The 21,262-nt window shown below is 42.8% G+C and overlaps 1 protein-coding gene and 1 non-coding gene across 2 annotated transcripts; one reads left to right on the top strand and one right to left on the bottom strand.

Moving 5' to 3' along the window:
- Positions 1 to 744: 744 nt before the first annotated feature.
- Abracl (ABRA C-terminal like) lies at positions 745 to 15,168 on the bottom strand. The gene is made up of 3 exons (XM_051164473.1): positions 14,856 to 15,168; positions 9,989 to 10,055; positions 745 to 942 (listed from the first exon to the last, which is right to left on the bottom strand). The coding sequence occupies exons 2-3, from the start codon at positions 10,047 to 10,049 to the stop codon at positions 758 to 760; spliced, it is 246 nt and encodes an 81-aa protein (XP_051020430.1). The 5' UTR covers positions 10,050 to 10,055; positions 14,856 to 15,168; the 3' UTR covers positions 745 to 757.
- Positions 3,333 to 3,459, top strand: LOC127205409 (small nucleolar RNA SNORA17). The gene has a single exon (XR_007832624.1). It is a non-coding gene; the product is annotated as a small nucleolar RNA SNORA17 (small nucleolar RNA).
- Positions 15,169 to 21,262: the final 6,094 nt, after the last annotated feature.

Here is a 21,262-nt window from a genome sequence, read left to right as displayed (position 1 = left end):
TCACTTCTCAATATATATTTTGCTTCCTCTATGATGCATGCTCTGGATATTCACTAATTTTACCTTTTTTTGTTGTTGTTGTTCTCCATTTTCTTCAATTGTTTACCCTGGCTGTAATATTCAATCATAGATGGCCTCATATTGTTTGAGTCCTAACTAGGTTAAAAGGTTTATTTCATTTTATTTTATTTTATTTTTTGCTTATCCCCTAACTCAGGGCTAATTTTGCATCCATATCAGATAAGAATACTAGCCATTAGTTGTTTAATTTTGTGGTTTTAAGTATTTTCTAAATTGATGTCTTTTTTACTATAGTGACCTAATTATGATACAAAAACTCAATTGCAAGATGCACAAAACACAGCCATCAGGAAATTTAAAGGCAGTTACATATTTTTATTACATAACATAACATCCCTCATGGCAGCTGGTCTTCAGTTTGCTTCTTGTTTTGACGGAATGTCAAGCGCCTGTAGAAATTGTCTAAGAATGAATTAAGAAAACAAAAACCCTTTCACGCCTCCAAAAAAAAAAAAATGTTTTATTGCCTACATTTTCCAATTACCTTCTTAAGAAAAATAATAGGTTTTGTTTATTTTACAGTGTAATGTTTTCTTTGACGGTATAAAAAAAACAGGACTTCTCAATGAGTCCCTTTTGTTTACAAAGTTCTATAAAAATACATAAGGAAGCTCGTGTTTGTTTACTGACTTAATTATTCCAGTTTAACAGCCAACACTAAGACATGCAAATCACACTAATCTTGCAGCAACACAATGTCAACCTCATCGTGAACACCTTGCAAAAGTAGCTCTCCCGTGTACGTAACAATCTTTCTTCGCTTCGCGGCCTTCAGGGTCCCAACCAATGCTTCAAAGAGATTGGCACATCTGTCATCTCGGAAGAGGACCCCAAACTTCACACTTAGCTTTCCATCAGCATCTAATTAGAGAAACACAACATTAATAAATGCCTTGCCTCAATGGATGGCAACCTTGGAACATCTCCCAGAAACATCTACCCTGGGGGTAAACAAGGTTAAAACTCAACACTTAATCTTTTCCTACACTGAAGGAACAGAACAGACACAGTGTGTTTTCGAGACAAAGTCTGAAAGGACAAGAAGAAGTCCTCAATCAAGGTGAATGTTTTCTGTCGTGGTGGCTTTAATCCCAGCACTCAAGAGACAGAGGCAGGCAAATCTTTGTGAGTTCAAAGCTAGGTCAGTCTACATAGCAAATTTCAAACCACCCAGGGCTACACCTAGAGACCCTGTCTCAAAGTTTTAAAAAAAATTAAAATGAGTATGCTATGGCACTAAGGTTATAGACAAAAATTCTCTCAATTTTCATTTTCAAAATTGTTAGGTGGGACTAGAGAGATAGCTCAGCAGTGAAGAACACTGGCTGTTCTTCCAGGCAGGCCAGGGATCGATTCCCAGCGCCCACTGGGAACTCATAACTGTTTATTACTCCAGTTCTAGGGGACCTGATGTCCTCTCCTGACCTCCATGGGCACGAGGAATATATGAGGCACACAGACATGCATGCTGGCAAAACATCTATACAACTTATATTTAAAAATAAAAACTAAACAAGCAAATCTTTCTGAAAAATAAATAAAAGTAAAATTAGCCTAGTTATTAGATTAATTAGGACAACAAATGGAAGGGAAAAAGCACGCTCTGAACACACTCAGCCTGTGAGGGTTGCAGTGAAAGTCTCAAAACAAGCCACATTCTTTTACCTATTATGACCACTGAATCTCAGTTCCCGTAGGGAGGCCCAAAAGTTATTTTCACAAGATTATCTTGCTTGGGTGCTAGCAAGCAATAAGATATATATTTTTAAAAAATAAGGTATATGAAAAGTAGATCTACTGTTTAAGCAACTGTTGATGGTTGGCTATAAGTAAAGGTGGTAGGCAGCCTTTTAGTGCTGGCTTCTGTTACCACATGCAGCTAATGAAGATGAAAGTGCCTGACAGGAATGTCCCCAGGATTAACAGATATCAGGAAAGTTAAAAGCTCCCAGAATAGTAAATCCAAATTTACAGTACATTTTCCCCCCTTTGGAGGCACCAAAAGCAGAAACTTGGTTAAGATCCTAGAGTCCTACTTCCCTCTTATCCTTCAGTCTGACAAATGCCCAGAACTACAAAGCGTCTTTGCAATTCCATCCGCTCATCTCTGATGAGCATGCATTGCTGAGTTGAAGCCCTAACTGTTTCTTACCCAGGTGACATCAGGCTGTGACTGTCTACTCCACACCAGTCTTCCTTTCCCTATTTTTGTCCCCAAAGTAAAACTACTGAATATATTTTGTTAGATGCAAATCTGATAAATACCATTCTATGTTAATCTTTCAATGGACTCCCATCACCTTCAAAGTAAAGTGAAGAGCATCAGCCTCTCTTTGCTCCTCTGGGCAGAGCATCCAGTGCTTGCCTGGTCTTCACTCCATGTTTGGAATTAGTCATAATGAACTATCTGCTCTTGCCCAAAGTGCCATGAGAAATCTGGTTTTTGTAACTGTACCTATGTTGAGGGATCAGGCCAGCATCCTAGACCCTGGTCCCAACTGAAATACTGTACTCAAGAGAGTCAACTGTACCCTTCCTAAGACCACCTTCACAATTCTCTTGATCATTAGTTGTCTCTTCTAACTAAACTGGGGGCGTGTCTATCAAAGCGCATGCCATAAACTATAGTAACAATAGCCAACATTTACGGAGTATTTGCTATGTTCCTCAGGCTGTTAAGTGAACTTTATAGTCATTAAAATGCATCCAGTCTTCATTTCATGTTAGAAAAGACACCAATGGCTTCAAGAAGCACCATTACTTTATATCCAATTAAACTGCCAAGTTAAAGCAGAGCAACATTATGATACATTCTATTTTAGAGACTTTAAAATGCAAAAAGTGTCTAAATTACTGAAACATTATTATTATTATTATTATTATTATTATTATTATTACTACTACTACTACTACTACTACACAAATAAGGAAAACCAAGAAAAAGAAACATGTGATAAAAGACACAAGATCCTCCAGCAAGTTTGAAGGGAACAAGATTCATTCTCAGAAAGTCTAATAGGAGTCCATATTTCTGTTTTACCTTCTTTAAAAATGTTTTTACAGCCAGGCGCGGTGGCGCACACCTGTAATCCCAGCAGAGGCAGGTAGATGTTTGTGAGTTTGAGGCCAGCCTGGTATACAAAAAGAGACCAGAATAGCCAAGGCTACACAGAGAAACCCTGTCTTGAAAATAATAGTAGTAGTAGTAATAATAATAATAATAATAATAATAATAATAATAATAATAGTTACTTGCCCTTAGAGGCACTGCAAATGTGGCTGCAATGTCATATGTCAGTAGGCGGAAGAGAGGTGAGAGGCTATTTCTACACTCATTTTCTGATCTATGAACATCTGAATGATTAGTAGGCTAACATTCCCTGAAAAAAGCAAGCCTGAGAGACTACCAGTCCAGTGCCAGGCAGGCCCAGACAGGCTCCCAGGACACGAAGCAAGTCAGAGACTAGAAGGATCCTACTTGGGACCATTCCCAGGTGGGAATGAGGCCGTGATAGACAACCCTCCTGTGGGGACCAACTGAGTGGGCTAGTCAAGGAGGGAGCCTGAGAAGACCACCAAACCAGCACCACACAGGCCTTCAGCAGACATGCCTAAGATGACCCCTGCCAGGCACCATAATGTACAAAGCAGGGCATAGCACCCCTGAGATGACCCCAGACACACAAAGGCCCCAGATGCCACTAAAAGGAGCAAGTAAGGTGGTGAAATGGAAGAGAAAGAGATACAGAAGGATGTGGGCACAATGAAAAGACGCAGAACGGGAGACTTGAGGGTAGTGAGAAACAGCCTGATGTGAATAGGTGGTGATGCCATCTGGGACCGTGATGGGGTCCTGTCCTGTGCTGCCACTTCAGGCCACGTTTGGGTCTGTGGCCCTGCAGCAGCATGGGTCTGTTACCACCAAAGGCCAGGCAGACATCTCTGGTCTGGGCTGCTGCCCAGGGACATGTTGATGTCTAAGGACTGTGTAGAACTGGCCCCACCCCTTACCTAGGCATCATGGAAGACCTGGACCTGGGGGCATGAGAGCAGGAGAGCTGACCCTGCCTCTAGCCAGCTGCAGTACTCAGAAGAGCGGGCCCCACATATTGCAGGAGTTGTAGAGGAGCCTGCCCTGAGAATATGAGCATGGGAGAGCTGGCCCCTCCACTTATCTCCCTATGGTGGCATGGACAAGGGAGAGAAAGCTTGCCCACCCCCAACTACCTGCGGCAGGAAGGAGACCTGGTCCTGGGGTCATGAGAGTAGAAGAGCTGGCCCTGCCTCTTGTCTGCTGGATCATGGTACAGATGAGGGACAGATGCCCTCTTTCTCTCCCTTGCCTTCTATGGCAGGTGGGAGAGCTGGCCTCAGAGTCATGAGAGTGGAAGAACTAGCCATGTCCCTCACGCCTACAACACTGAGAAGAATGGGCCCGGCATATTGCCTGGGCAACAGGGTCAAGCTGGCCCTGGTTTCAGAGTTGCTGGTGAGACAGCCCAAAGGATATGAGAGTGAGAGAGCTAGTGGGCTCACTAGCTCAGATACCTCTCAGGCTTAGATCCAGGGCTTTAAATTGGTCCACCCCAACATCTACCCTCTGATTCAATTTCAGGAGTGCACAAAGGAGCTGGTCATACAGATCCCAAACTATAGGGTCTCCATGACACATGGCAACAACAGGATACCGGAGAGGAGTCCCAATGGGGTTCCAGTATGGATAGAGTAACAGAAGCCAGAGGCCATGTACCAGACCAACGAGTCATTGCAATCAATATTTGCAAGAAAAGAAGTGTGGAAAAAAGGATATACTGTGGAACACACTATGACACACTACAGCTTCCACAATGAGATCCTTTTTCTTCTGTTGGGGGGAGGTTTCAAGGGTGGAGACTGGGTAGGAGTGGAGCAGGAGATGAGTGGGATTGCGGTGCATGGTGTGAAATCCATTTAAAAGAAAAAGATAAAAAGTTAAGTTAAAAAAATGTTTTTAGACAGGTCTCATTAATCCAAGATAGCCTTGAGCTAACAAGGGCTGGGATTACAGGGAGGTAATCTTCACAACTAGCCACGCCCATACTCTAAACCTCTTCCCGGGACACCTCCAGTCTGTTCATCTTCCAGCTGCCACAAGAAGACATTAAGGACTGAGAATTTCTTTCTTTCTTTCTTTTTTAAACTTCTATTATCTCTATATGTGAGCCCAAACAGGAATTCAAGAATCCTTATTGGGTGAAAGAATTTAGATCTCCAAGCAGTCATATTCTCCATTCCATCTTTTCTAACTGGATGAAAAATGAGACTTTAAAGGTTTAGATTTTAAAAGAAACGGATAAACTTTCATCAGTTTCCAGCTAGAGCTCATACATCATAGATAGACTAGTCAAAATCACTCCAGGCTCAAGTTAAATAATTAACTATAGCATGTCAGAAAATGGCTGTGTTCCACATGTGCTTTCCAATTCAATAAGTCATCGTTTGCCAACAATAAAGTCAAGGTGTCCTGGTGAAGCTGTGAGGCTTTAAGTATTTTCATGCATATGGATAGTATGATAGTTATCTTGTCTTCTAATTTGTAAAGTTGCTCATTTTGAAGAGGAACTTCAGATTGCCCAAGTAGAACACAGACACTCCTTCAGGAGTGCAAAGGTTAGAGTTTTAAAGCTAGCCGAACCTGACCAATGAACAACAGGCTGATATGAATAAGAACAGCCTACAAAGTTTTAGAAATATGCTCTAAACAATCTAAACAACATACTAATTCCAAGTAAAAGGACCTTACTGGAGCTAGAGAGGCAACAGCTCACAGTATAACAAGCCTTTTTTCCCTGATAATTGCCTCATCAATTTTTTTTTTAATCTATTTCATCAATTAAGTAAGAAGATGCTAACGGAAAACGAACATGCCTATGTCACTTATACTTTGTGTAGGGCTTGGCACATATGGGAGAGCCACATCAGTCAGTGACAAGATGACTAAGATCATGTGGCTACGACCTCCACAGCATTTCCGTATGTCTCTATTTTAACATTTCTGATGTCAAATAAAGTGCCTAGAAAATACTCACGGGAGAAGAGGCTGGAGTGGCTGAGTGATGGAGCACCTGAGAACATGAATCCTATCCTAGGACCACCAAAGGGTGCAGGAAGAATACTACCACCCAGAGATGCCCGTGTTCTAATCTGTAGAACGTGTGAAAATCTTACCTTACACGGCAAAAGGAATTTTTCAAATGTGATTATGTGAAAGCTCTAAAATGGGGCATTATTCTGGATTATCTGGGTCTGATTAATGGAATCAAGTGTTCTTAAGAATGGAAGAGGAAGGCAGAGTAGGGCGGTGGGAGGCCACCCAACTCCCCACACTGGTGCTGGTTTTGAAGACAGAGAAAGAGAGTCAAGCGCCAAGGAATGCAGGCAGCTCCAGAACATAAACTGAATTAGAAGCTAGAACTACAGTCGCCTCAAATTCCTCCAGAAAGGACTAGAGCCAGCCAGGACCAGAATCTGAACCTGGAAAGATCCTCATCGGATGCTTGAACTATAAGACCAGAAATGTGTGCTGGTATTAAAAATCTTGCTTTACCGTTGCTAAATCTGTAGTAGCTGGTAACAATAAGAATAAGAAACATGCAGGGCCTGAGGAGATAGCTGAATGGATAAAGCACCTGCCAGACAAGCATGGGAACTTGAATTCAATCACCAAAACCCACATTAGAAAATGGGGTGCACATTCTCCACAGTTGTGTGCAGAGTGGGGACTGACTCTGACATGAACTCTGATGCCCCATTTTGACCACTTCCTTTTGGTGGGGACACCTGGTGGCACTCAAAGAAAGGATAAGCAGGCTACCAAGATGAGACATGATAGATTGTGGCTATATCATGGGTCTTCAGTCACAGACCTAGGGAAGGGGAGTAGGATGAAAGAGGGAGGGAGGAATGGGAGGACACAAGTGATCTTCAAAGATTTTAAATTCTTGTCATACAGGTCTTTGATTTGATTGGTTAGAGTTGCACTAAGATTTTTATATTATTTGTGGCTATTGTGAAGGGTGTTGCTTCCTTAAGTTCTTTCTCAACCTATCTGTCATATGCACATAGGAAGATAAAGAACTTCTGGAGGTATCACCATCCCTGATTTCAAACTGTATTACAGAGCTATGCTAATAAAAACCACATGGTACTGGTATAAAAAGACAGGTTGATCAATAGAATTGAATCAAAGAACCAGAAGTAAACCCACACACCTACTGAGACTTGAATTTTAACAAAGAACCAAAAACTACACAATGGACAAAAGAAATCATCTTGAACAAATGATGCTGGCTGAACTGGATGTCTGCATGTAGAAGAATGCAAATAGATCCACATCTATGACCCACACAAAACTCAAGTTCACATGGATCAAAGACCTCAACACAAAACCCTATACACTAAATCTGACAGAAGAGAAAGTGGGGAAGAGCTTTCAAAGCATTGGCACAGTAGACAACTTCCTGAACTAAACATCAACCACCAGGCACCAAGATTAACAATTAATAAATGCCACCTCATGAAACTGAAAAATTTCTGTAAGGCAAAGGACATCGTCAAAAGGTCAAAACAGCAACCCACAGAATGGGAAAAGACTTTTATCACACGCATCTGCACATCTGACACGGGGCTAACATCCTAAATTTATAAAGACTCAAGAAACTAGAGATCAGCAAGCCAAATAACCCAGTTAAAATGGGGTACAGAGCTAAACAGAATTCTCAACAGAGGAATGTCGAATGGCCAAGAAACACTTAAATGCTCAATGTCCTTAGTCATCAGGGAAATGCAAATCAAAACAACTCTGAGATTTTATGTTACACCATCAGAATAGCTAACATCAAAAGTCAAGTGACAGCACATGCTGGCAAGAATGTGGAGAAAGGGGAACACTCCTCCATTGTTCATGGGAGTGCAAACTTGTACAACCTCTTTGGAAATCAATTTGGTGGTTTCTCAGAAAATTGGGAATAGTTCTACCTCAAGACCCAGCTATTCCATTCCTGACCATATACTTAAAAGAAGCTTCACCATACCACAAGGACACTTGCTCCACTATGTTCATAGAAGATTTATTCATAATAGTCAGAAACTGGAAACAACCTAGATGTCCTTCAACTGAAGAATGGATAAAGAAAATGTGGCACATTTACACAATGGAATATTACTCAGCCCCTAAAAATAATGACATCATGCAATCTGGAGGCAAATGGACAGAGCTAGAAAACATCATTCTGAGTGAGGCAACCCAGACCCAGAAAGATAACCCTGGTATGTATTCATAAGTGGATACTAGCCATAAAGCACAGGATAACCATGTTATAAACCACAGACCCAAAAAAGGTAAGTAACAGAGAAGACCCAAAGGGGGATGCTTGAATCTCACTGAGTAGGAGAAATAGAATAGACATGAGGTTGGGCGATGGATGGAAGGAATGAACTTGGGGTGGAGTAGGGAGGGTTACAGGTGGGATGAGGGAAGAGGAGGGCAGAGAGAGAGAGACAACTGGACTGGTGGCATCTTTGGAACAAGCTAGAAACCTAGGAAATGGAAATTCCCAGGAGTCTATGAGGATGACCCTAGCTAAGACTTATACCAATGGAGGTATATGGAGCCTGAACTTGACATCTCCTATAACCAGGCAAGACTTCCAACAGAAGGATTAAGACACCAACCCAGCCACAAAACCTTAGACCCACAATTTGTCCTGCCTACAAGGTATAAAAGATGAAGCAGAATTTGAGAGAAGGGCCAACCAATGACCTGCCCAGCTTGAGGACCCATGCCATGAGAGGGAGGCTACCCTGGACACTATTAATGATATTCTGCCATACTCGTAGACAGGAGCCTAGCATAAATGTCACCAGAGAGGCTTCACCCAGCAACTGATGAAAACTGATACAGAGACCCACAGCCAAGCATTAAGTAGAGCTTCGGGGAATCCTGCGGAAGAGGGGGTGGAAAGACTGAAGGAGCCAGAGTGTTAAGGACACAACAAGAAAACTCACAGAATCAACTAACCTGGGCCCATAGGGGCTCATAGAGACTGAACTGCCAACCAGACAGCAGGAATGGGATGGACTCAGGACCTCTGCACATATGTGACAGTTGTACAGCTGGGTCCTCCTATGGGACTCCTAAAGTGGGAACAGTGGATGTCTCTGACTACTTTGTCTGTCTTTGGATCTCTTTCTCTTAACTGGGCTGCTTTGTGTAGCCTCAACAGAAGAAGATACACCTAATTTTGTTGCAACTTGATATGACAAGGCTGGCTGGTATCCACAGAGGTTTCTCTTTTCTGAGAAGGGGAGGAAGGAAAGGAGGAAGGTGGTGAAGCAAGGTGAGAGAGTGGGACTGGGAGGAGAGGACAGAAGGGAAGCTGCAATCAGGATATAAGATAAATCAAAAAATTAAAATTTTACATTATTTCACTGATTGGGGGGAAGTGTTCAAGACAGGGTTTCTCTGCATGGCCATGGCTGTCCTAGACTCGCCTTGTAAGCAGGCTTGCCTTGAACTCACAGCAATCCACCTGCCTCTGCCTCCTGAGTGCTGGGATTACAGGCATGTGTCACTGCGCCCGGCTTCATTTCGTTGATTTATATGTTACTGTTAAATAGACTTAATTGAAACAAACATCACACATTTTCTTTGTTACCTTGAAAAATAATAATAAAACATTTCAACTATTCTCTGCCTCAGAAACCTGGTACTCAAACATCCATGTGCCCCAAACATCCCCTGCTGGCTAAGAGCAGCACCTTAGGCTGTGGGTTGAGAGTGTCACTCTGTTCTCAGTTCTGAACTGCTTCTCTGAAAAGAGAGTCTCGGGGTACACTGAGAAGAAACACTCTGCATTAAAATACTTACTCTTGGAACCCAGACGATGAATTTCCTCCACTAGGAGGTTAACCTCATGATCCACATTCATTGCTGACTGAAAGAGAAAAGACGTCTATATGTTACGGACATTTTTATACCCTATCAGGCACACACCAATCCAAGGGCCCTTTCTCTTTTTCATGCAGGATTTGTCACCATTATTGACCGTGCCCATTTTCCATGTGTATGAAGCTTAGCTCACGAATATATCTCCATGAGTCTACCCCTACTCATAGAACTTCTCTGTCTGTTGCCTCTGTCTTGGGCCAAGAATGGCTACTAGGAAGAAGATAACCTTCGTCCTCACAACAGTACTACTCCATGCAGGTCTTGTCACAGATCCCTGCTGAGCACCAAAACTGTAAAAGGTCACAGGATCCATGCTCAAGGCAGAGAGAAGTCTCCAATGAACTGCAATGTGGCGAGGACTCTCTGGATGGTGGGGTCTAAGGCATTACATTGGAGATCGCTGGGAAGGTGGATCAAGTGGACAAGTGGAAAAGGGCACTCTATACAAAGGTAAGAGCAAATGGAGTATCATGGGGACAAAGAGGAGGCACAAGGCACGGTTCACAGGCCCTGAACTAAGAGATGGAGGTGCCAAGATAACCAGCATGTGCCCTGCTCTGCAGGAGCCTGAGGTCTATACAGACTCATACCAAAGCCACCTGAACACCCTCAGGTCAGTGCAGTGATAACGTCCAGTTCACATACAAGAATATCACACCCTTCTCTGCATTCTGCCCATGAAAACGGACTGGTTTTGCATAGCTTGTAGTGAGGCCCATTCATGCTCCCATCAAGAACAGTCCAGAACAGTAAGAGCTGAGCCTGCTAAGTCTTGCTAAGTCTTCCACAGGCTGGATTCCGACCTCTGCTCCAGTCTCCTCCAATGTGCGCTTGAGTGCTAACCTGCGGTTACTTGAGTCTTTCTAGCCATCCCCGGCAACACAGGCAGCCTCCTTCCCATCCTTTCTTCTGCTCCAGCTGCTGCCAGCTTGGATGTAACATCCTCAGAAAGCATTCCCCAATTTGAGGAGAGCTCCCCTACTGGGTGTTCCCATAGCACTGTATGCCTCTTTCATTTCACTCAGGTGGGACTGCCGATTTCTGGCCTTTCCTCACTAGAAGGTAAATGTCTCTCTACACGGATCTGACTTAAATACTCCTTGTTAGCATGGCTGTCACCAGGAGGAGAAGTTAAACAAATGCTGTTTCACACCCTAACAAAAACAAAGGGCTGATGGGGTGGATGGACCACCACCAGCGGAGACTAGCAGGTATGAGCACCTGAGCAGGAGAGGCATCTGTTCAACCTGCTTGCACAAGACAAAGTCTGCGGTTGGAATCCACGAGCTGGAGCTGTGTTACTGTTTCCTTTACGGTGATGACTTGAAAGAAACAACTTCATCCAGATGGATTATTACTAATCCCTGGTAAGAGTGACATCTACGAGTATATACCACCTGCTTAAGTGATACTGAGGGGGGACACCAGATTTTCTATTAGCTAATAATTAAGATGGCCACGACCATCTGCTGTTATTTGCATGAGCATTTTATAATTGAAGGGGCTGACGTTGCAGCAAAATACAAAATCTTCAATTAAATGCAGCTCTCTAAGACTTTTTTTTTTTTTAATCAAAAATTATACTCTCCAACTGCATTGGGTGCTCTTGTGTTGGTGAAAGCATAATTGTGTCATTTCAAGGCACTAAAACGGTAAAAATATCTCCTGAGGATACAGAATAATGGTGGAAGTGAGCACGTCCGTGTCAGTGGTGGCCAGCTGCTGTTTTATGGGCCCACTACTGTTTTCCCACCCTGAAGTCTGAGTTTTGTTTGGGGACAGCACTTCCCTCTTTACTCTAAATCCATGTATGTGGACAGACTGTTACCCTCAGCTCCAGAAGTGACCCAGAGTCAGCAGGATTGGTCAGAGGCACCAAGCTCCTAATCTGGGTCAATTCCAATACTTCTTTGATTTTTAAGTTTAAAAAGAGAGCCGGGTGTGGTAGCGCACTGTGTGGGGTGAGGGGGAGCTGGGGCTAGTCTAGGACAGCTAAGACTACATAGCGAAACCCTGTCTCAAAAAACAAAAGACAAAACAAAACAAACAAAAAACATGGGGGTGCACACATGTTGAGGTCTGAGGACAAGTGCTCTCATCCGAAACAGTCAAGTTCAGCCTCAGGATTTTGCTAGACTATTAATTAATAACATCCTTTCCACTGGTTCTGAGACGTGAGTTTTTGAGCCTGATGTAAATGGTTACCCTATGGGAAGACCCAGATAGGAAATCCAACAGGAAGTCTAGGCATTAATAAATAAATAAATAAATCGGCCTGTCCCTGATCCTATATCTTCTGGTTCTATGAACAATGATATTTTTCCTGTTTATAATGTGTAGTGGTTTGTATGAGTTACTTGCATGCTAAAGAATTATTGACCCAAGAAGTTAGCTTAATAATCTGTTATTTAAAAACAAATAAAACACAGTTAGCACCCTTGTAATGTACATCCACATAGTCTTAGTCTTGTTTGGCATTGTTCTGTTAGTGAAGATGAACAGATACAACAGAAAAGCAGATCGGGAAGCTAGGGGATGGTTCCATTGGTAAAATATTTGCTTTGCAAGCATGAGGTTCCTGAGATTGAGACCCAGAACCTGCATAAAAAATGTTGGCTGCAGTAGCACTTATGACTGTGATCCCAGAGCTTGGGAGACAGAGAGAGGTGGCATCCTGCTCCATGGCCATCCAGTCTAGTGCCATTAATAGTGAGCGCCAGGCCATTAAGAGAAGCTTTCTTAAAGGAGGGGACTGGCATTCTGGTGGACACCTGAGGACATACATGCTCAAGCACGTACACTTACATGTGCACCTGTACACACACACTTTCAAGATGCATACGCATGCATAGGCATGCCCACACATTATTCGGGGGTTGGGGGACACAACCAGATATTTGAGTCATATAAAAATCCTCTATAAAACTGTCCTGTTTCAGGAAGTCAAGCTCTGTGAGAATGTAAACAAACAAACAAACAAACAAAAAAAGAACGCCAAGGTTAGGGACCTCTCTAATCTCCTGCCTGAATATCTCTCTCTTCAATGTCATTCTCTCCCACTCTCTACTTCTAAATGACACCAGGAAGATACCTTAGATTCCTACAGCAGGAAACAAAGAGAAAGGCCCTCTGTTACGCGCAGTATGCATAACTGCTTTCATTGAAATGAGCACTCATCCAGTTTTAAGAAGAGAAGGCAAAGGGCATTTCTTTATAATTAATGACATACCAGATTCCTTATCTGAGTTAATTCACAATTCTTTTTAAAAATCTGTTTTACGTTTGTTATTTATTTATTTATTTTGAGAGGGTGTGAATGTAAAGGCCAGACACAACTTGTGGGTTTTCCATGTGGGTCACAGGGATCAAAACCTGGTCATCAGGCTTGGTAGCAAGTGCCTCCACCCACTGACCCATCCAGCTACCCCAATTCATGAAATTCTTCCTCTTCTTTTACTGTTACGCAAATGAATTCTTATGTAATATCATATACTGAGTACTTACTAAGAGAGATCATTTACAAAGAAAAAAAAAAGCTCCCTGTCTGGACCCCTATGGATGGGAGAATAACAGGTTTACTATTGCATACACAACTTGGCATGTTTTAGCCATTTATTATGGGAGAGGACAGAGGAGAAAACATTCACATTAGACATTCTTTGGAAGATCCGTGGCAGTCTAAAAGCAGGAGAGAAACCTTAGACTGGACTGAGAGAGATTAAGAACAATGAGAAGTCATAAGCAGAGCAAGCCTAAGGAAAAAAAAAAAAAAAAAAAAAGAGCCTGTCTGCCAGGCCGGAAGAATAGGAGTGGCAGATGTGAGCCAAGCGGTCTATCTGTCACAGGCTCTAATTAGGCTGTCTGAATGGAACTCACAAAGAGAAGAGCTGGGACACAGGCTAGAAAGCTCCATCAATACATGTCTGGAAAGCTAGGTCAGGAGCGTTTTCTAGCTATGTTTTAAAATTCTTGAGGCAATAGGCCAAGGAAATAAAGTCTACTGAAGTCGCCTCCCCTGGGGACCGGCAGCCAACTTTTCACGCGAGCTGGGCGCACTTCCAGTCCCAATTCTATCACTAACAGCTGGTGCGGGTCAAAGGCTAACCCCGGTACCTTTCTCACTATTCGCTGGCTCGAGCGAGCATTCTCCATATTTGGTCATCCCTCCTACCAATGTGAGGTCTTGCCAAATACGGGTCCCTAAATCCTGGGGCTCGTGTGCACCCACTCACTCACCCCTAAACTGGTGGCACATGGCTGCAGAGTCCATGACCTGCAGAGTCAAGGACTTCGTCAGGGAGGCCTTTGTCTATGCAACTCACCCTCCCACGGTCCCCCATAGCCAGCCCATTGGAGGGCACTGCTCCGGGGCCCGACGATTCCGGCGAACCCTAACTCACTCGCCCTCAGCACTACAGAAGGCACTGTCCTGACCCTACTTCCTCCGGGAAGCCCCCTCCAGCCCTTTCCCATCCAGGTCTGCAGAACCGCACCCCACTCCCAACCCCCTCAAACCTACGCCAAGTGCAGTGCACCGCTGCAAACCTCTGTTAGGGCAGCGCCTTTCCCGGTCCACCCCCGGCCGGCAAAACGTCACGTGAGCCCCGTGCGGAAGTGTGCAGGCCGAGTGGGGTGGCCGCGAGTGGGGTACAGGGGGCGCAATGCCCACGGCCCCTCCAGCTGCATCTGGGTACCCTGGGGTCCCCGCCCTCCCCCTGGGGCTCAGCCTCCCCAGGTTTCGGGTCCAACCTTTCCCCAGCGTCACCTCCTCCCCAGAATTGCTCACCTCTACGATTGCTTCTTCCTTCACTGAAGAGCTGATGCCGAGTGGGTCTGAACCGGGTTCTCTGCTTCCGCGTCCTAAGGCTGAAGAAGGAAGTGGCCCGGGGGGAAGAGAAAGGCTCCGGTGGAGGAGGGTGGGGAAAAGGAGAGGCGTGGGGAGCAAGTGAGACTAAGTGCTCTCTGGAAAAGGGCGGCCCAAATCTCCCAGGACACGCCTAGGGGGAGGAAACTAGAGCAGACGCCCGGCTTCTAGGAATGCGGACACAAAGTACCATCTCCACTCTCCATCCTACTCAGTCAGGCCCGGTAGCTTAAAGCTTCTGATACTATTGATTTCCTGCCAGAATATCTTACCCACCAAGAAAGAAAGCGCCCGCAAAAGGGCTAAATACTGGGGTCTCCTAGGAAAACTGTGCCTCATATGGTTTCTGTATGTTAAGAGTATGAACCTAAAAAAAAAAAAAAAAAAAAAAAAAAAAAAAAAAGACTCGATTTGCAAACAACTGCGTTCTTCAAGGCCAGTTTGTTCTACACTTATTTAAAAAAAATAATAATAAGTTTAATTATCCTGAACACTACCATTGGACAAATCTAGTAATCTAGTTCTTGATCCTGGGTCAGAACAGATTTGTTTCTCTTCATTGCTTCCTATGCTTCTTTTCTTTTCTTTTTTTTGGTTTTTCGAGACAGGTTTTCTCTGTGTGGCCTTGGCTGTCCTGGACTCGCTTTGCTACATTTCTTTTGTAATTCAAATTATGCATATTATCTTTATTTCCATCACTTGTACTTGACCTACCCAGAGTCTTCAAAAAAGAAAGTCAAACCAAATTATTTTTATAATAGTTGCATATGTAACCACGAGGGAAATTTCTCTTGCCACTCCCAATTAGTTAAAAGTGTCCAAGAGTTGGGCGTGGTGACCTAAGCTATTGAAGCAGGCCAGGCGGATCTTGGTGAGCTTGGGGCCAGCCTGGTCGACGACATTGAGAGTTCCAGGACAGCCAGAGCTATGTACCCAGTCTTTGCCAACTCTCACCAAACAGGACGTTTAGCAGTTATCCCACAACGCTGGTGAAACTTTGGTCACGTGGACCAATCCAGTCCCTCTTAGAAATTTAAAATGGTAAACGTAGAGGATTGAGTCCTCTGTGCTAAGGCTGAAAAAGGCCAGGTCCAGACAGAGGTCCAGTACGGACGTTCGTAAAGCAAGAAAGTTAACCTTGCAGAAACCAGAAAAAAAGGAGAGGGAGGGGGTAGATTGGAAGGTGGGTGGAGACGGGTGGAGGGGTTGGGGAGATGGGGAGGTTGAAGGACAATCTGTGAGAAGCTGAGGTTGTGATAGTACGAAGGTCACAAATGCCCGGTTTCCGGTTTCCGGGGCTGTGGGAGTAGGCAGGTCCCCGAAGCTGTGCTGGTTACAGGCACTCCCCCAAGCGGTGACCTATTTGCCCTACAAGGTCAAGGTCTGTCATGTGAACTTGAGCCTGAATGGGTCGTTCTGTAAAGTCTGGCAAACCAGGAAATGCTTACTTACAGTTCTCATGTTAGGTGAGGATTGAGGTGAGTGCAAGATCCTTCAAGGCCTATGTTTGCTCTCTGAAATAGAAACTGAAAAGTTATAATTCATGTCTCTCAAAGCATATGCAACGCAAAAACTTACTGTTAGTGAAAAATACGGTATTTATCAATTCCTCAAGCAAGGCCAACACTGCAAGGCTACCTACACTGTAGAATCACTTCTTAAGAGGCAATTTCCCAATACTCTGTGATGAAGGGAAAAAATAAAATAGATTATTTTAATTAAGTAATAAAAATTGTTACTTTGAAACATGACTTACTCTCAGCCTGGTGTAGTGGTACACACATGTAAGCCTAGCAGCAGGCAGGAGGAAATAGGAGGATCAGGAATCCAAGGTCAATCTCAAGCACAAGCCAAGTGGAAGCCAGTCTCAAAAAGTATATAAATAAGGTAGGAAGTAACTTACTCCCTTCTTACTCTTGGGTCCTATAAGAAAGCAAGCTGAGCAAGCCACGGGCAGCAACCAGTAAGCAGCACCCTCCATGGCCTCTGAGTCAGTTCTTGCCTCCAGGTTCCTGACCTGCTTGAGTTCCGGTGCTGACTTCCTCTGGTGATGAACTATGATGGGGCAGTGTTAAAACAAAGAAACCATTTCCTCCCTTGCCTTTTGCTCATGGTGTTTTATTGCAGCCATAGAAATTCTAACTGAGACACATGCCATATATGTTTACTTTTTGTCCTAGATTTTTGCATATAAGAAAAAGTGTGATTGTTTTCTTTCTGAGCCTGCCTTATTTTACCAAACATGATGGTCTCCAGTTGCAGCTATGTCTCTGCAGATAACGTGATTGCCTTCTTCATTACAGCCCCCATGAAACTCCATTGTATCTGTTCCATATTTCCTTTATCCATTCATCTGTTGAGAGGCATCAAAACTGATTGTCTAGGTGGCTCTTGTCAGTAGGTACAATAAGTGCGAATGAGAAAGTATCTCTGTGGAATTATGACTTCGATTCCTTCAGGTAGATTCTCATGAGTGGTATTGACAGTTCATACTATAGTTCTATTTTTAGCTTTTTGGGTAGCCACCAGACTATACTTGCATACAACAGCTGCACTAGTTTGCATTCCCACCAGTGGCATATGATGTGCTCGCCTTCCCCGAGTCCTCAGCAACCTTTGCAGCCAGTCAGCTGTTACCCTCCAAACAGCCACTTGAACTGAGAAACAAAGCTCAGTGAAGTTTTGGGTTGCATTTCCCTGTAGCTAAGGGCTTCGAATGTTTTTAATATGTACATTGGTTGTTTTTATTTCTTCTGAGAGCTTTTTATTTAATTCATTTGCCCACTTATGATTTGATGTTTGGGAGTTGGGGTGTTTCTTTGTTTTTAGGTTTTAATCCCCTGTCAGATATATAGCTGGCAAAGACTTTCCTCCTGGTCTTGGAATGGTACTTAACTTTGCTGCTTCCTTTTCTGACAGAGGCTTTTAAAAAGGTTTTTTTTTAACATAAATACAGTACACTACATACAACAAGAACCACAAAACCATTAAGAATTATATAAATGTTACATTTATAATGTTTTGGTTATTTGTATTTGGCAACCTTGAAGAAAACATCTTTCCTATCTTGGTGAGTCTAAGATTCTGAATGTAAATCGATATCTATCATATCTCATCTCTATTAGCTTAAAACATCTAGCGAGACCTAAAAATAACTTACCCCCTAAACAACTAAGCTTGATTGTAAAACTCAACTATCTGGTCTTCAACCCCATCAGAGACTTGAGAAGGAATAAAACTTAAATATCTGAGTAAACTGGAGGTGGAGGTAAGTAGCTTCCAAAATGAAAAAAAAAAAAAAAAAAAGACAGAGACAGTTAGCTGCCTGATCAGTCACACAAAACTCTCTATAATGTTGGAACATCATCTTCAGCCTTCGGGCCCAATATATCTGACAGATATTTGTGAGGCAGGAACTACTCAGGACTTGCTTTGCCTGTCTAGGCAGAGATTGGCCATTGACTCTGCCTGCATTTAAGCTTGCCCACTTTTAGGCTGAATTCTGTCTGTAGCAGAAATGAGGACATTTTGCCCAGTGGCTTGTTTGCTTTCTACTTCCATGCAACCCCATTTGTTAATTTTTCCTGAGCTATCAGAGTCCTTCTGAGAAAGCCATTGCCTATGCTCATAACCTGAAAAGTTCCTGCCTGTTGCCCTCTAGCACTTTAGAGTTTGGGGTCTCACATTAAGGTCTTTGAATCCATTCTGAGTTGATTTTTATCCAGTGTAAAAAGCATATATCCAGTTTTACTATTCTGTATGTGGAAATATCATTTTTCCAGCACCATTTGTTAAAGAGACTGTCTTTTCTCTAGTGAGTGTTTGTTTGTTTATTTGTTTATTTGCTTGTTTTGTTTTGTTTTTACAGTGAATAGTATGTCTTTATTCTATTTATAGTAAATGTGTTATAAATATAATACATTTTAAAAAGCTTATTTTTAACTCAAGTATACTTATATTTTAAATAGATCAACTTAATTGTTAAAGTTATATAATAAACAATATGATTTAATGACAGAAATCTTGTTGTAAAATAGTGTGACAGTAAGAGATGACGGAGGAAATAAAGTCAAACTATGTTCCAAAGCTATGCTCAAAGCATCAGAAAAGTTTTTCTTTTTACAGCTATGTATAAGCCATCAGGACATAAGATTCAAGTGTGAATGCCTGTAACCAAGTTCAAAACTGAGCTTACAGAACGGTATGGGGCAAGGCAGGAAAAATCTGAATTTAACACTCTATAGAACTTCACACTAAAAGGTAGAATCTTCAGACTCTTGGCTTAATGGGAGTATTGCCAGCAAGTCTCCAGTGGGGGTTTTTAGTACTTTTTTAATATGCATATTTATTTATGGGTCTTCCATTCTACTCCATTGGTCTATATGTCTGCTTTGTGCCAATGTCATGCTAGGCTGTTTGATTATCTTTTGTTTCCCGATGATTCCCTGGTGTCATTTGAAATCATGTAGCAAGAGGATTCTTCTTTCTGCTTAGGGCTTGTGCCTCCATGTGAATTTTTAGGACTTTTTTTCCCTAGCTATGAAACTAATTCCATTTTTATAGCGATTATATCAAGTCTTCACATTGTTTTTGGTAATATAATCATCAGGTTGTTTTGTTGTTGTTCTGTTTCATTTTGTTTTTTGACAGCTTGTGACAACTTAGAGTCATTTGGCAAGAGGGACTTTCTTCAGGTGTGGTGATACAAGCCTGTAATACTAAATCTCAGGAATTGGAGTGAGGAGAACCAGATGTTCAGGCTCATCCTCAGTTACATAGTTACACACATACATACACACACACACACACACACACACACACACACACACACACACACGAAGGCCTGAAGTGTGACTCAGTGGCATACACAAGGCCAGGCATTCAAATACCGCCACAAGAACCAAAGTGTAGTAAGATGCCTCTTCATGTCCAGCAGTAGGGTTACTTAAATAAAAAGTGTTTGTGGGGATGTAGGGAAGTTGAACACTTACACATTGCTTATAAGAATGTAAAAATGCACAGCTTTTGTGAGCTGTAAGCAGTTTAATAAACAGAATAATGCTATTTCTATATCCCTAAGAGTAAAAAAACTAGTACATAAGTGTTGGCAACAGCATTACTCCTAATAGCCTAAAGTAGAGAACAATGCAACTCAGAAATAGATAGCTACAACATGGTATAACTAATGCAATAAGCTATTATTCATATGAAAGAATGGGCACTGATTCATGTTATAGTATAGAAGAATCTTAAAACATTATGCTAAGAGGGAAAAATCTAGGAACAAAAAGCTACACATTGTATAATTCTATTTGTATAAAATGTCCAGAAAAGCATGGGGGTGGGGGATACATGCCTTTAATCCCAGCACTCAGGAGGCAGAGGCAGGCAGATCTTTATGAGTTCAAAGCCAGCCTGGTCTACAGAGTGAGTTCCAGGACAGCCATGGCTACACATAGAAACCCTGTCTCAAAACAAAACAAAACAACAACAACAAAAAAACCCAGATAGATAGATAGATAGATAGATAGATAGATAGATAGCCAGAAAGCGTAAGACCACAGGGAAAACAGGTAGACTTATTGTTGTTACCAGTTAGGATACTAAAGACTAGTAGCTAGTGTGCACAGGTTCCCTCTGTGATAATTAAAGAAGTCCTGCAGATAGAGCTGAGAGACAAAGAGCAACCCCATGCTTACTCTTCTATTACTCTACTTTCCCTAAACAAAGAAAACTTATAGCTGCAAGCATCAGGCCCCTGAGCCCTTTCCAGCCTAATGCCTGTGTGCTGGTTAGTTCTTGTTTTTCGACTTAACATAAACTAGACTCACCTGGGAAGATGGAACCGCAACTGAGAAAATATCTGCATTACATTTACCTTTGGGCAAGTCTGTGTGGTCATTTTCTTGATCAATAATTGATGAAGGAGAGCCCAGTCCACTGTGGTTTGTTTTACTCCTGTGCAGGTAGTCCTGGGTGGTATAAGAAACAGGCTGACTGGACAGTTGGTGACGCACAGCTTTAATCCCAGCACTGGGGATGCAGAGGGAGGTGGATTTCTGAGTTCGAGGCCAGCCTGGTCTGCAGGGCAAGTTCCAGGACAGCCAGGGCTACACAGAGAAACTCTGTCTCAAACAAAACAAAACAACCCAAAATCAAGCATCAAGCAAATAATAACAAACCCAAACAACAACAGGCTGAACTAGCCATGGGGAGCAAGCCAGGAAGCAATTTTCCTCCATGGCCTCGGCTTCCATTGATGCCTCCAGGTCCCTTCCTAGAGCTCTGGTCCTGGCTTCCCATCATAATGGACATGTGAAGTGAAGTAA

The sequence above is a fragment of the Acomys russatus genome, chromosome 21 (assembly GCF_903995435.1).
Source record: "Acomys russatus chromosome 21, mAcoRus1.1, whole genome shotgun sequence".
NCBI classification, from domain to species: domain Eukaryota; kingdom Metazoa; phylum Chordata; class Mammalia; order Rodentia; family Muridae; genus Acomys; species Acomys russatus.
The sequence above is the reverse complement of the archived record's forward strand: the minus strand, read 5'-3'. Positions and strand labels throughout refer to the sequence as shown.

Coding starts and splice junctions, on each gene's coding strand:
- Abracl (XM_051164473.1), bottom strand. CDS start 10,049: ATGAATGTGGATCATGAGGTTAACCTCCTAGTGGAGGAAATTCATCGT. Junction 943..9,988: donor TCATCGTCTGGGTTCCAAGA/GTAAGTATTTTA, acceptor TTCTCTAATTAG/ATGCTGATGGAAAGCTAAGT.